Source organism: Echinops telfairi, unplaced genomic scaffold (assembly GCF_000313985.2).
Source record: "Echinops telfairi isolate 266 unplaced genomic scaffold, ASM31398v2 ScPeMD7_7406;HRSCAF=8444, whole genome shotgun sequence".
In the NCBI taxonomy this organism is placed as follows: domain Eukaryota; kingdom Metazoa; phylum Chordata; class Mammalia; order Afrosoricida; family Tenrecidae; genus Echinops; species Echinops telfairi.
This window is the reverse complement of record NW_022111306.1, coordinates 1261309-1276043: the sequence shown is the minus strand read 5'-3', so window position 1 is coordinate 1276043 and position 14735 is coordinate 1261309. Positions and strand designations below refer to the sequence as shown.

General features: G+C 38.6%; 1 protein-coding gene across 1 annotated transcript in view; it reads right to left on the bottom strand.

Annotated features, from left to right (window-relative positions):
- KIF21A (kinesin family member 21A) overlaps nucleotides 1–14735 on the bottom strand; it is a 90311-nt gene that overhangs the window by 30860 nt on the left and 44716 nt on the right. Inside the window, exons 18-26 of the mRNA XM_004700206.2 lie at nucleotides 9461–9529; nucleotides 9142–9356; nucleotides 8841–8994; nucleotides 8491–8685; nucleotides 7996–8097; nucleotides 6954–7119; nucleotides 6461–6481; nucleotides 2921–2981; nucleotides 1623–1677 (exon numbers count right to left, since the gene is read on the bottom strand). Coding sequence (XP_004700263.1) covers nucleotides 1623–1677; nucleotides 2921–2981; nucleotides 6461–6481; nucleotides 6954–7119; nucleotides 7996–8097; nucleotides 8491–8685; nucleotides 8841–8994; nucleotides 9142–9356; nucleotides 9461–9529 — 1038 coding nt within the window. The remainder of the gene's footprint in view (nucleotides 1–1622; nucleotides 1678–2920; nucleotides 2982–6460; nucleotides 6482–6953; nucleotides 7120–7995; nucleotides 8098–8490; nucleotides 8686–8840; nucleotides 8995–9141; nucleotides 9357–9460; nucleotides 9530–14735) is intronic.

Genomic DNA, 14735 nt, shown 5'->3' with positions numbered 1-14735 from the left:
TAAGATTCCTTTCCTTATTCTTGACAGCCAAATGACTGTACTGGTATTGCACGTATCTGATTTGTTGTTATTTGCTAAAGTATTAACAGATAATCAAGGTATTCACCAGATAATAAACCTCCAGAAGGCAAGGACACTGTTTTATTTAACTTTATTCAACAAGTCTCCTGTACTTCATGTAGCGCTTGTATAACTCTATTTAAAAGATAGAGTTAGAGTAATTTTCAAAGAGTGAAAAAAAAACCCAAAAAAGATCCTTTTAGACATGTGTGAAGTTCAAGAGAAGTAGGATGTAGCACTCCAGAAAACATTTGGAAAGAAAACACACTGTAAATTATTTTCCACTGTAAACTCTTTCCACTGCCTTAAGCCAAAGACAGAATAAAACAGATTACCTGGAGATTCGTAACGTCAATGGCTCTCAAGACATGGCTACTAATTCACATTACCTCCTGTAGGTAGGTAGGTAGGCAAGATGAAAGTTACCTCAAGAGATCATCTCTTTCTCTCTCCATGCCTAGGACAGGATCTGAAACTTACTCGAATGTTTTCTTTGAGTTTTGGTAGTAGTCTCTGCTTAGTCACTAATAATAATAAAACAAAAGCCAAAAACAAAACATGCCGCCAAACCAGTAGTTCAAAGATCACACAGAGGAGCCCGGGTATAATTTTTGGTTTGGCTTGCCCAGTGTTTTAAAGATCAGGAAATTCTGAATAAAAATCCTTTGAACGACTAGAATTTCTGGTAGCTTTAAGCCCACATTTCCACATTCTACAAATGAGCAAGAGCTTAATGGTGACTATTTATTTACCTTAAATGAGGTGTGTACTTGTCAGTTAATGACATTTACCCCTACTCCCTGTTTTACAGCCAGCCAAATTATTCATTTACATGACCATCTGATGAACCACTGTGGGCCTGCTTATTCTTTTTTGGACAGGATTATTCTTTTAGGTTCTGATTCTACACATTCATTCAAGAAACAATGTGGGAATTCTTTGCTTTCCAAGATCTCGAGATAATTAGCTAATTCATGAAGTAACAAATGCTACCACCTTCAACGTGAGCCGTGTCAATATGCCAAATATGTGAGCATATTTAGCAGCATGTATCATATATATATGTGTGTGTGTATATATATATCACTTTAAAAAATACAAATGTGCACGATAGCCTCACATTGTTTTAGCATAGCCTGATAAAACAACCTCACATTGTTTTAGCATAGCCTGATAACTAAAGGTTCGCATATGACTCCAATTACCTCAGGATACTACTTAAGTAAAACAAGACCTGATTAAGGACATAGCAGGAGGCTAACATTTTAAAAAGCCCCTGCCAATCTAAATGATTTACCTTGTGTGTCATTGTGGGAATCTATCAATTAGTTAACCAGCATCTAGAGGATCAGTCTCGTAGTCATATCTCGCCCCATAAAAACTGTGAAAGAATATAGCAAAACCTAAGTTCCACCAAGGAGAAAACGTTTGCCAAAGTGATGTTTATTGGCTAATCTACTAAGAGAAGAGCTTGAGGCCTGTGTGTTTATCTAATTAAAAATAACAGGACGGGGAGGAGGAGTTGCGGGGAGAGTTCACCTGGCATTTTCAATGATCTTTACCTTGTTCTTAGGTTTCACTTCACCACAAAGCTTCATCAGGTCGGAAGACAGCATGCTATAAGCAAATGACAACCATGAGGTTAAAAGAGAACTTGTCATAAACTCCACGTCCTCTACAACTACAAAGTATATAAAATCAAATTATGTAGGTCCTTAATTAAAAATAACATATTTTTACAAAAGGGTACTAAATTTTTACAAAGGGATACTAAAAAAATCCTGGAATTTCACAGAGTGGAGCTTTCATAGTATGCCTTTTTTCCAATAGGTGAGCATCCAGCAACTCACTCTGAGTACATGCAGTGGCATCACCTAGGAAGGTTCTCTCTGGTCACAGTGAATTTTCTCGTAAAAGCAGTTTTGCTCAAACTTCATTTTTGTGATGAGCAATTTAAGAGAACAGCATGTGGCTGTGGAATTTTGTTTCCTGCTCAGTAAAAGTACCATAGAAACTGTTTGAACACAGCTAACAAGGGATGCACTATAGAAAAACTCAAGTGTACAAGTAGTTTTCTCATTTCAAAAAAGGTGAAATGTCGATAGATGACAAGCCTCATTCTGGATGTCTGTCAACTTCCCGAATGGATGAAAATGTTCACGTGGACCACCAGATTAGACTGTTAATCAAGTTTTCTATTTAGAGGTTCTGAAAAGGTTGTGTAACAGTGTGTGACAAAAAAAGGCCTGATTTGTGGTAGACGGGGGATTGGTTTTGCCACCATGATAATACACCTACTCACACAGCCATCTCAGTGTGCCAGTTTTTGGCAAAAAACAGCATGCCTCTCTGGCCCCACACACCTTACACACCTGACCTCACTTTGTCTGATGCCTTTTTTTTTCCACGAATGAAGAGGGACATGAAAGGCCAGCTATTTCCTGACATAGAAGAGGTGAAGAAAAAAATGAGGGAGGTGCTGCAACCATCCAAACAGATGAGTTTGATAAATGTTTCCAAGAATGGAATTGCAGATTTGACAAATGTATTAAGTATAATGGAGAGTACTTTTAAGATGATATGGTTGTTTTGTAAAAAGATTTAAATACATAGCTTTGAAAAAAGTTTTGGTCTTTTCTGGGGAGGTACCCCCTTGTATTTCATTTTATTCTAAAATATCTGGTATCAAAAATTATGAGTTAGTTTCATTTCTATATTACTGTTTCTACGTCTAGTCACTCAGTCATCAGACTCAAAGTTATTCCTACTTCACAGTAATTTCTTTAAATGACAGGATACAAGTATTTTTTTTAATGATAGAAACAAGACATATCTATGAATTTTCTAAAGGCTCTCTTACCTTCCTTCTGATCCGGGGCTGTTTAGAGGTGCATCCTCATCAGTACTGTCCTCTAGATTTTCTAAAAAATGCCCAAAATGTACATATTATCCACACGTCACAGTTAGAACCATGACTGCAGACTCTATGCTAATCCACTGTCTCAACATGGGCACTTTGGTTTCATTTACTAAGTGGAAATATGATTACAGGAAATATTGCTAAAAACTCCTTCGTACATGTCCTAAGATGTGGAACATTTATATTCAAAGTAAGAAAACCATGAGATGAATGGTAAAACATAGAAGAATTGAATTCTTAAGATAGAAATTAGATCATATACTTACCAAAGTATATAAAGTTATATTTTTATAGTACATTACTGCTAAGTGCACTTGCTATACCTTTAACAGTTGTGACAAATTACTTAAATGGAAAAATGTCTTCAAGTAGCATGAATGTGTGTGCACACGTGCATGCGTGCACAAGTATTCAAAAGTCACATGACAGCATGCAACTCATCCACCAGTACATGATAGACAAAAACAAGAGATTTGCATGCAACAGTTCTGTAAACCAACACAGAGAAACCACTGCTATTTCAGAGCTAGTAACACATGAAAAAAAGCAAACATATAAAACTAGTAGGAAATCAGTAAATCAAACAGCCACTGAAAGTGATTTAGAATGTCAAAGACTCTCTAGCACAGGGAGAAGTTTTAAAATTATGTATATTTTATCATAAATTTTTTCTAAAAAATAAAATGTTACAAATAACAGGTTACATTAGTGAAAAATGTGGAGAATTCATCCCTTTTAACTTTCTGTTTTATATTGTACAGGTGGACTGTGTACATGAGTCAACTAGTTCCTTTCTCTAAACTGCTACTCATTTTCTTTCTAGCATGAGCGTAGGTGGAAATGCGTCATTCCTGACATTAGACAGACACATTCAGAACCACACAAAAGGAGTTACTTTCAGAAAAAACCTGGTCTTGAAGGCAGCATGAAACTCAAAGCTCTCCGTTTGAGGGAAGCTTGCGGCTTCCTCTGGAGACAGGATCCTCGGGGCTAACGTGACTGGGTGAGTAAGGAGGACTCAAGAAAAAGTAATGCCTTTAAATGATAGCAGAGAGGAAGAAGGAGATTGCACGGACTGTCAAAACTCACTCACTGCCATGGAGTCAACGATGATGCATAATAGCCTTACAGGACAGGCTAGGGCTGCCACTGTGAGTAAGTGGCACTTGGGATGTGATCTTCACCATCAGCAGTTCAAAACACCAGCAGCTCCCTGCGAGAAGGAAAGACCAGGCTTTCTACTCCCACAAACAGTCTTGGAAACCAGTAGGGGGTTGCTATGAGTCAGCACTGACTCAATGACATGAGGGTGAGGGAGGTCAAAACTCACTCAAACTCACTCTCATCCAGCTGATCCCAACTCATAGCAACCCTATAAAGCAGAATGGACCAGCCTCCATGGATTCCCAAGACTGTCCCTGTTCATGGGAGTAGAAAGTCTCATCTTTCTCCCAAGGAGCAGGCGGTGGAATCCTCAAGAATCCACGAGTATCTGGCCCTCTTATGGACTGGCTTTGTACTCATACAGCATTGCCATACTGTATCTTCCCAGGGCCAACTGTACGCTGAGTCCCATGAGCTCTTCTAGCAAATCTCTAAACATCCGGTTAGTCTTTGAGACCTCCAACACAGACGGAGAAAACAGAAAAAATAAGGAATGCTGGTCCTGGCTAACCTTTTAGACTTGATGTCCTCATGACCACACATTCAATCTGATTGGAAACCGCAGGCACACAATATTGTGGCCAGAAGTCCAGAAGACCTCTGTCTGGAGGTCAAACCTTTGACTGACATAAGGCCTTTTCTTCTTTTAAGTTTCAGGGCACGTGGCACTCCCTTCAGAAAGCCATCAGAGACTCCTCTATTTTAGTGGGGAGTCCCCACTTTTGTGCACCTGTAAACCCTGAATACATCTCAGGCACTGCCTCATTGCATTCCATCTGCTCAAGGTCTGTCTCCTTCAGGGGAGCATCAAATAATAGAAAGCAACAATGTTCGTGATTCGTTCATTTTATTAATCTGAATCCTAGCACTTAACCCAATGCTTGATATTAGAGCAATATTAGAACAAACAATTATTATTCAAAATAATATCCCTGTGGTCATCCATCATCTATGGATTCTGCTTCCTACCCTCATCCGCCAAGTGCAGCTTCAATATATTTTTCCCAGCATCCCATGTCTGAATTAAGGACCCAATCCCAAGGACAAATGTCTGTCAGGAGACATCAATTGAATAGTTACTATCCTGTTTCTGCCCTTCCTTCAGCAATAAATAACAAAAACTTGTATGCCAAAGAGTAATACTACTCATCAAATTAGCAATTCAATATTTTTCTGTACAAAAGAATACCAAAGAGGCACTGGATTTTCAACGAAGCAAGCAGAGGTCAAGGGTTTACTTAAGAACTTACTGACTGCTATAAACTAAGACACTAATAATAAATTAAAAATAGATGTAGGAGAGAGAGGGGAAGGAAATATAAGAATGCTTGGTAATACATGAAATAGTAAAATTGCTGGTTATAGTAAAGGTTTTTTCCTTCGTTAAAATTATGTTCCTCACGCTTGTGTACTCTTCAGTACTTGAGCAGTCTGACGAGGTTCTTCAATTTAATTAATCTAATCCTTATTCTTCTACCTAACTTTGTTATAGCTTAATAATCTCACATATAGCAGCCTTTCCATACCTAAATTATGCAGTTGATCACAAGAAAGTGCTATTTCGAGATTAACACACAGTACAGACAGCAAAAAAAAAAAAAAAGCAGAATAGCTCCATATTTTATTTAATGGGTCATTAATATTTAAAATAAATGCAGGTTCCTAGAACCTGCTTATTGTAACACTAAAATGGGACTATCCTTTTGAAAGTTAAGACTAAATGTAAAAAGCAGTTAAATGTAATGACACTGTACCAAAATTATCAAAGCAATAAAATTTCCCCAATACTCCTCCTACTCCTTCACATAGAGCAGGCAATGGGTCAGTTATCGTTCACGAGAAAGTTGTAAAAATAAGAAAAGAAAGATGAAAAGCCTCCATATTCAGTGATCTCTACAGCTCCTTCTAACTTGAAAATATTATGCTACGGTTAAAAATCGTTACCTCGTGTTTAGGAATAAAACCACTTTAGATAGTTCATATATTTGTTTTGTTTTCATTTCCTTTTTTAATCTAAGAAGGAGACATAACTTAAGGGAACTTGAAAGGGGAGCCACAACTAGAGCTCAAATAATAAAATAAACAACTAACTAAAGCCTACTTATCTAGATATCTAAGAACTTTTCATCAGGAATGCTTGATAAAGACAAAGGACTTAGTATTTTTGTGGTCATGGGTACATTTCAATAAATATCATGCAAAATAAAAAATAGCTCGCTACCAATAAAATTTTTAAAGTAAGATGTACCACAATTAGTACATAAACAATTAGTAATTCATGCAGCTGTAGGGTACACAGAAAGCTAAAATACTTACCTAAAGGTACGCTATCTAGATCTGTGTAAATAACAGCAAAAAGGAAACAAAAAGCAACACTCCAATCAAAACAGATCCAATGACAAGAATTCCCATATAAAATAAGATTAGGTATCATCCATAAGATATATAGAATAGATGCCATAGCAAACACTCATTTTAAGGCAGTTATATATGCAGAATAATGTAATGAAACTTGTCTAATATTTTAAATAACCAATTCAGAAATTTGGCCAGTTTCCTGTAGCCATATATACTACTTGATTAATGGGGTTAAATAAGTCTTTTTAAATTAGAAATCATTTTTTTGGAAGAATTGTAATTGCTCTCCCCCAATAATTATGCATGCAAATTCAAGAAGGAATCATTATTAAAAGCATAAGTAAATATAGCATCTATTCAGGCAAGTTATAAAGGAAAGAGGTATAGGATAGTGTGCTCAAAGAGCTAAGATATCATGCAATATAGTTAACTAAAATTTAGTCAAAATTACCTTGTAAAGCATGGCCTAGTAAAGCATCTAGCTCAGGATTTAATTCTGCTTTCTCTTTCAGCATATGAAATAAAAGCTGGTTTTGTGTAGCACTGGTTATTTCAGTTTGTTTAAGACGACCTTCAAGGACTTTAATTTGAGCCTCTTTCTGGGCAGCCTGAAGACCCTGCAACAATACAGGAAAGAAAAGAAAAAAACAACCTTCAAGCTCACTGCTATGTAATTGATTCAGAGACAGCTCCAACCTATAGGAGAGAGCAGAACTGCCCATCTGGGTTGCCAAGCCTGTAAATTTTCATAGAACCTGAAAGCCTCTTTCTCCCAAGGAGCAGCTGGAAGTTTTGAACTACTAATCTTGCTATTAGCAGCACGACTCATAACTCATTACACCACCAAGGCCATACAAAGCAGAAAGTACCACACAGGATCTGTAACAAACAGTAAATGCATAGGATGCACACTCTTTGACAGCAGCTGGCCTGTGTTCAAATGCTAGCCCTTCTTACTAGATTGGTGACTTGGGGCAAGATATCTTATCATCCCTATTACTGAACTCTCAATTGTATTGGGGAGAAAGACTGGGCTTTCTATTCCAGTAAACAGTCTCAGAAACCCACAGGGCGTCACTATGAGTCAGCAGTGACTCATTGACAGTGCTTGGTGTTTTGGTTATGTGAAAAGCAAGGAACCCAGGTGGTGCAGTGGTTGTAAACTGCTTGCTGGGCAGGAGAAAGATGAGGAAACCCTACAGGATTGCTGTAATTCCACAGTGGGGTTTGGTTTGGGTAAATTAAAGCAAAAGGGGGATTACTGTCCTTTAAGTTGTTTATCTGTGCTAATGCGTAAACACAATAGAGGAGAAGCTAATAAATCAAGGATTAGAAAAATGGAAAGAAATATTGTTGTTTTTCATTAACTCTAAAGAAAGCTAGAAGGATTACTCTCTTCTTCCTTAGTACAAAAAGGACACTGACTGGAGAAAAATACCCAAACAACAAAGCTCTAGCCTTCGGTTTTAAAGAACGGAGTCATTAGGTCTTACCTTATTGATACCCATGGACAGGAAGTGATCGAGCAGGTAGCGGGCTTCTGTGAGTGTGCAGGCGTTGATGACGGCAGTGACATCCAGCGTCTCGCCTTCTTCCTGCAACACACCGGAAGAGGATGATTGCTCCTTTGAGCTGGGTGTACTTAAACAGAAGGCACAAGCCTTTGAAAAATTATTCCCGGAGTCACTTGATTGTATGGCTTATCCACTGAGACTAATCAGAAGATTATAAGTCATGATCCTTCACCTCAGGAAACATATGGCCTAGTTGAAGAAACTGAGGTCCATTTAAGCAGTTAAATATTCAAGGAAGGATAAAATAAATGAGTTAAAATTTGTACAAATAATAAATACCATCACAGGGCCAGCAGAAAAACCTACTCCCTAGGCTGGAGGAGGTTAGTACTTAAAGAGTACGCCAAGAAGAATATTTTGGAACTAATGTACAAAAATATTTTTCATGAAGTAAAGAGGTTTAAAATTACAGACCTTTGCTTCTTCCATCTGCATGATGTTGGCTTGACAATCAGAAATACTGTCATTAATGTAATCTATGTTAGCAGTTAGTGACTCCATCTCCTCATTGATGTTAGCCACGTTCTTGTCTCCCTCTCCGTTCTCCTTCACGATCTTTTCCCTTCTTCTTGAAAGCTTCTCTCGCCTTTTTGTGAGTTCTTCCCGTTGCTATTGAGAAAACAGTTTGAACTTTGAGGAATGGCATTCATCTCTTCATTCAAAATATAATCAAAACCAAGAAACGAGCACAGCAAATAGTAAGTTTATCTGAGGAACAAGTTTGGAAGAAGGTAACAGAACGGATATATACATATTTGGCATACCTTTAGAAGTCTATTCATATCCGCCTCCATATTGGAAATAGTCATTTTTTGCATGATGATGTCTGTGACCCTACGTTCAAGAAGCTGCCACTTCATGCGAGCCGTCTTGGAAGTAAACACTCGGCCAGTCAACGCTTTCCTCTGATACTTTTTTCTGTAATCATATAAAAACAGACATACAAAACTACTTACACACTGATTTGATTGTGCACTGCCAAATGATGAGTTTTCATTGGAACATAACATTCAGCAATAATGTCCATGGAGATTATGGCTGGTGGAATTGAAAAATCACGTTGACCTGGTTCCGTTGGTTGTGGCTGGTGGCAAGGCTTGGACTCTTGCCACAGGGATTTTCATTTTCTGTTGGGCTGCTGCCCTGGCTGCATCTGTTTCTGTGGCAGCTGCACTGGAACCTGTGTCTTGAACAGGAGAATCGGAGGAGCTCAGCTTCCGCGTGACTTTCCCAGCCACTTTATCGGACATGGGCCTGACTTGCCGACGAAGAGCGGTAACCTGAAGCAGCAGCAAAGGTGGACTCAATCTCTCAGTCTACAGAAATACATCTTATGTGTCAGTGTAAGAATATTTCCCCCAAATAGTCCATTTGATCACACTACCTCTTCCGTTTTGCGACGAAGAACCACTTCTTGGTTTCTTTTTTGGGCTTCCAGAAGTCTAAGTTGATGCTATAAAAAATATTGAATGTGTATGTCAAAATAGAATACTGAAAGATGCAATATTCAGACTTCATATTCTTATGTTAACATCTTTTCTCATCCCTCTGCAAACTATATGAATTCTGATCTAATAACTACAGATATGGGTATTTTATTCCATCACACATACTGATATAGCTTATCTTTCTGAAAAATGAAATGTTATCCCCGGGCCATATTGTTTTATGTAACAAACACATATAGTGCTTACTATATGAGTCTTGGTGGCACCATGGGCTGTTTTTCTATTGCTAGCAATCAGGATGATGGTTTGAACCAACCACCTGCAGCGTGGGAGAAAGATAAGACTATCCATTCCCATGAAGATTTACAGTCTCAGAAACACCACAGAACAGTTATACTCTGCCCCATAGGATTACTATGAGTTAAAATGAACTCAATGCATTTTTAAAAAATATGTAGCTGCTATTATAAGTGGTTTACAAATATTGCTTCATTTAATGTTTGTTATCATTATGCTTTAGTCACTGGCTGAAGATACAAACAGGAAAGCACAGATAAAATTAATTTTTTCACCATTGGTCATATCATTGACAGGAATGCAGCTGTGGGTATTTTTCCAACTTACAAAATATACAGTAACTGTAAACCCAGTTTAATAAAAGGAGAATGTACATTAATTGTATCGGTACTTTATGATAACTTTGGCAATGTGAGTAAAGTAGGCAAGTAAGCATTTCGGTGTAATAGTAATATTAGCTTAGAATCTTTCTAGGTACTCTAGGTGAGGAAAATAACTACTTGTGGACTGCCTTAAGCTACATTACATGGATACAATTGAGGGAAGAATTTTGGACTGGGAAAGAACATAAACCCAAGTTCTGGTTCTCTCAGTTACTCCTTCGTGTCCTCGACAGTGCTCAACAATTGGACGGGATCACAGGCATCCTCCTAGTACTTAAGTTCTAAGATGTAAAATATACCTTCCATGTTTTGTACCCCCAATTTAAACAGATCATCCCTCTCTTATTACCACACATGATACAGGATTTTTTGAGAAAAAAGACTAAAACGTACCATGGCTATATCCCCATTGTCTTTTCTAAATGGATGAACTACTGAAAGCTAAAGTTGATATATAATTTGAAACTAGCTACCACCTTGAATGTCTTCCTATTCAAAATCACATCTCAAGTGTATTGTTTAGTATATGATGTACAAACTTGGGTTTTCTATATTTATACTTGGTTTCCTAAAGCTTCAAAATCGAATATGAAATAGAAACATTTTGAAAAGGACATCAGGCACACAGAGCAACATAAAAAGGAGAGAGAACCTGAAGGGGAGCTTTGTGTGTGGTTGTTGCGGGGTGCCCGTGGGTCCATTTCAACAGATAATGGTGCAGTAGGGCAGAGTGGAACTGCCTCCTATTGCTTCCTAGGTTGTCATCTTTACAGGAGGAGGCCACCAGGTCTCCATGCAGAGCAGCTGGTGGGTTCTAACCACTCACCTTTCAGTTTGCAGCCAGGCACTTGAATCATTACACTACACGGCTCCTTTGTGTATGATTAAAACCCATTGCCAGAAGTCTGGCAGGAGTCCCAACCCAGGGACACATATGGCAGCCAAATAAAAAGGAAGGGAAAAGGAAAAAAAAGGAGGGCATGGGTAGAAGATAACAGAGCACTAATCCACCCATGGGGTGCACATAGAGGACAGCAATGAAGATACAGGTGGGGAAGAGGGGCAGTTCTGTTCAGAACACACAGGAACAAACAAGAGGGAAGAAGAGAGAAAAGGAGAGTAGACCACATCCTGGCCCACCAAGCACCGATGATGACATTCTTGCTCGGAGCAGCCAAGGCACAAAGAGGACCATAGGGCTGGCTCCACCATGAGACATGGAGTCCCCTCACTGACCCATAGGACAACACTGGAAACACAGTGCAGGAATTGTGCCCTGTCTAATCTCCCACACACACCAGGGCAAAACACAAAGGGAGTGCAGCAGAGCAGCAACGGGAGAAAGCAATGAAGTCCCTGAGGAATCTCAAAAATAGACTTTGGGGACAGGGCTTGGCACCTCATCAGACGCAATCAGAAAACATTCATAAAGGTCGACAGACAGACCTGGAACTATTCATAGGCTTAGGCTTTTAAAATTTTTTAAATTTCTATCTATATAAGATAGGCAGGATAAACAATCCTGAGGAGAAAACAATGAGACTGATGGTTCCAGAGGTGGGAGGGGGTACATAGAAGAAAGGAATTGAAGAGCTAACAAACCTAGGGACAAGGGAACAACAAGTGATCTAAAATCAATAGTGAGGAGGGTGTAGAATGCCTGGTGAGGTATGATCAAATGCAATGTAGGGAGAGGAATTACTGAAAGCTGAATGAAGGTTGAACATGATAGTGGGACAAGAGGAAAGTAAAAGGAAATAGAGGCAAAAGACATTTATAGATGTACAAATACAGGCACGTACATATGAAAATATATTTAAATATAATAATAGGGAAATAGATCTATGTACATATATTTTTATGTTAGATATTAAAGTAGCAGAGAGACATTGGGCCTTTACTCAAGTACTCCTCAATGCCAGAACACTTTGTTCTAACAACCTGGTATTCTGAGATGCTCATGACACAATCACTGAAGACAAAGTGATTGCATAAGCAAATATGGTGATGAAAGCTGATGGTGTCTGGCTATTAAAAGATATGGCATCTGGAGTCTTAAAGGCTTGAAGATAAACAAGTGGCAATCTAGCTGGGAACCAAAAAAGCCTACATGGAAGAAGCACACCAGCTTGTGTGATCATGAGGTGTCCACAGGTTCAGGTATCAGGCATCAGAAGACCCAAAACAAACCATCATATTGATGTGAATGAGGGGAATTGGAGTGGAGACCCAAAGTCCATCTGTGGAAAATTGGACAAACCCTCACAGAAGGGTCACAAGGAAGAGACAAGCCAGCCAAGGTGCAGTACAGCACCAACAAAGCACACAATATTCCTCTAATTCTTTAATGCTTCCTCCCTGCCACTATCATGACCCCAGTTCTACCTTATAAATCCAGCTAGACCAGAATATGTACACCAGTACATATAAGAGCTCTCATACACCCTTCAGGACCAATAATGGGAGTAATGATACCATGAGGGTAGGGGGAAGGTGGGGGGAGAAAGGGGGAGCCAATCACAATGATCAATATATAAACCCCACCACCCAGGTGATAAACAACAGAAACATGGGTGAAGGGACACGAAGGACAGTGTAAGAAAATAATAATAATTTATAATTTATCAAGAGTTCATGAGGATGGGAGGGTGGGGGAGAGAGGAAAAACTGAGGAGCTGATACCAAGGGCTCAAGTAGAAAGAATATGTTTTGAAAAGGATGATGGCAACATATGTACAAATGTGCTTGACACAATGGATGTATATGGATTGTTATGAGAGCCGTATGAGCCCCCCGTAAAATGATTTAAGAAAATAAAGGGAAACATAAAATAAAAAGACAAGGGGAAAACAAAAAACTTTGCCATCAAGTCAATTCCAATTCATAGTGACCCTATAGGACGGAAGAGACCTGCCGCATGGGGCGCATACCTTTACAGAAGTAGAAGTAGACAGTCACCTTCGTCTTTCATCCAGTAGCTAGCTGGTGGGTTCAAGTTTGCCCTGAGTTTGCAGCTGAGTATATAACCACTGGACCCCCAGGAGTCCTTGTATGTGACTCCAAAACCCATCACCACCTCATCAATTCCCACTCCTAGCAGCTCCATACAGGGTTCCAAAGGTTGTCAGTCTTTATGGGAGCAAATAGTCTTATCTTTCTCCTGAGCCACCAACTTGGGCTTAGCTGCCCACTTACCTGACAAAGCTACCATTAGCCAGCTTTATGTTTTTAATAATAAAACATGAGCATCATATGCTGTGTTAAGATACAAAGCCATATCCAAGTACTTTGTTTTTCAATATTGATATTTATATCTCTCAATAGCAATTGGATTTCTAGGCTTAGTATATCTCATATGATTCAATAATAAAGAAATATTTAGCTTATATTGTGACTAAAGTATTTCTGCTACCCAAAAGTTTTTATTAAAAATAAATACTCAAAAAGTGAAAACAATCTAAATGTCCATCAATTAATGAATCTATAAATCCAATGTGTTATATTCATACAATTAAATATTATTCAGTCACAAAAAGGAATGAGGTATTGAGGTATGGTAAAATTTAAATGACACCTGAAAACAGCATGCAAGTTGAAAGATGTCAGAAAGAAAAAACAATACAATGTGAGATTGCATTTATATTAAATATACAAAGTAGACAATCTAGAGAAATCAGAAAGCAGATTAATGGTTGTCAGGGACTGAGGAGAGGCATTGACCACTATTGGGTATGGATTTATTTTTGAAAAGAAAAAATATTCTGAAATTGGGTAATGGTAAAAGGTGGTCTGGTGACATAGTGATTACATGAGTCATGGGTCAAAAATGCCTGCTGCTCTTCAGGAGAAAGATGGGGCTTTCTGTTCCTTTAAACGTTACAGTCTCAGAAATTCACAGAGACTGAGCGATTGGTGGGTTCGAACTGCTAACCTTGAGATTAGTAGCCCAGCACATAACTTACTACACCATCAGCCAGGGCTGATGGATGGTATATGGTATAAACTGGTATATGATATAACAATTTTATTGTAGAGTCAGCCCTGCGTATCCACAGGTTCTTCAGATTCAACCAAACAAGAATCAAAAATACTTTTTAAAAGGGCAATTAAGTGATCAAAGCAGTATCTCAAAGACTAAGAGGGAGGATAGTGTTATTTCTACAGTATTTACATTACATTAGATATTATAAGTAATCTGCTGATGATCTGGGAGGCTTTGGTAGTGTAGTGGTTACTTCTTGGGCTGCAATCTGTAAAGTTAGTGATTTCAAACCACCAACCACTCGGTGGGCGAAAAACCTGGCTTTTCACTCCTGTAAACAGCTACAGTCTCAGAAACCCACAGGGTTAACTGTACCGTGTCCTATAGGGTTGCTATGAGTCAGCACTGACTCAATGGCAGCGAATTTGTTTTGAAGTTTGGTGATGATTTAAAGGAGATGGGAGGATATGCAGAGGTGATATGGTATGCAAACACAAGGGAATTGACTCTCTGTGGATTTGAGCATATGTGAAGAGGGGTGGGGTGGGG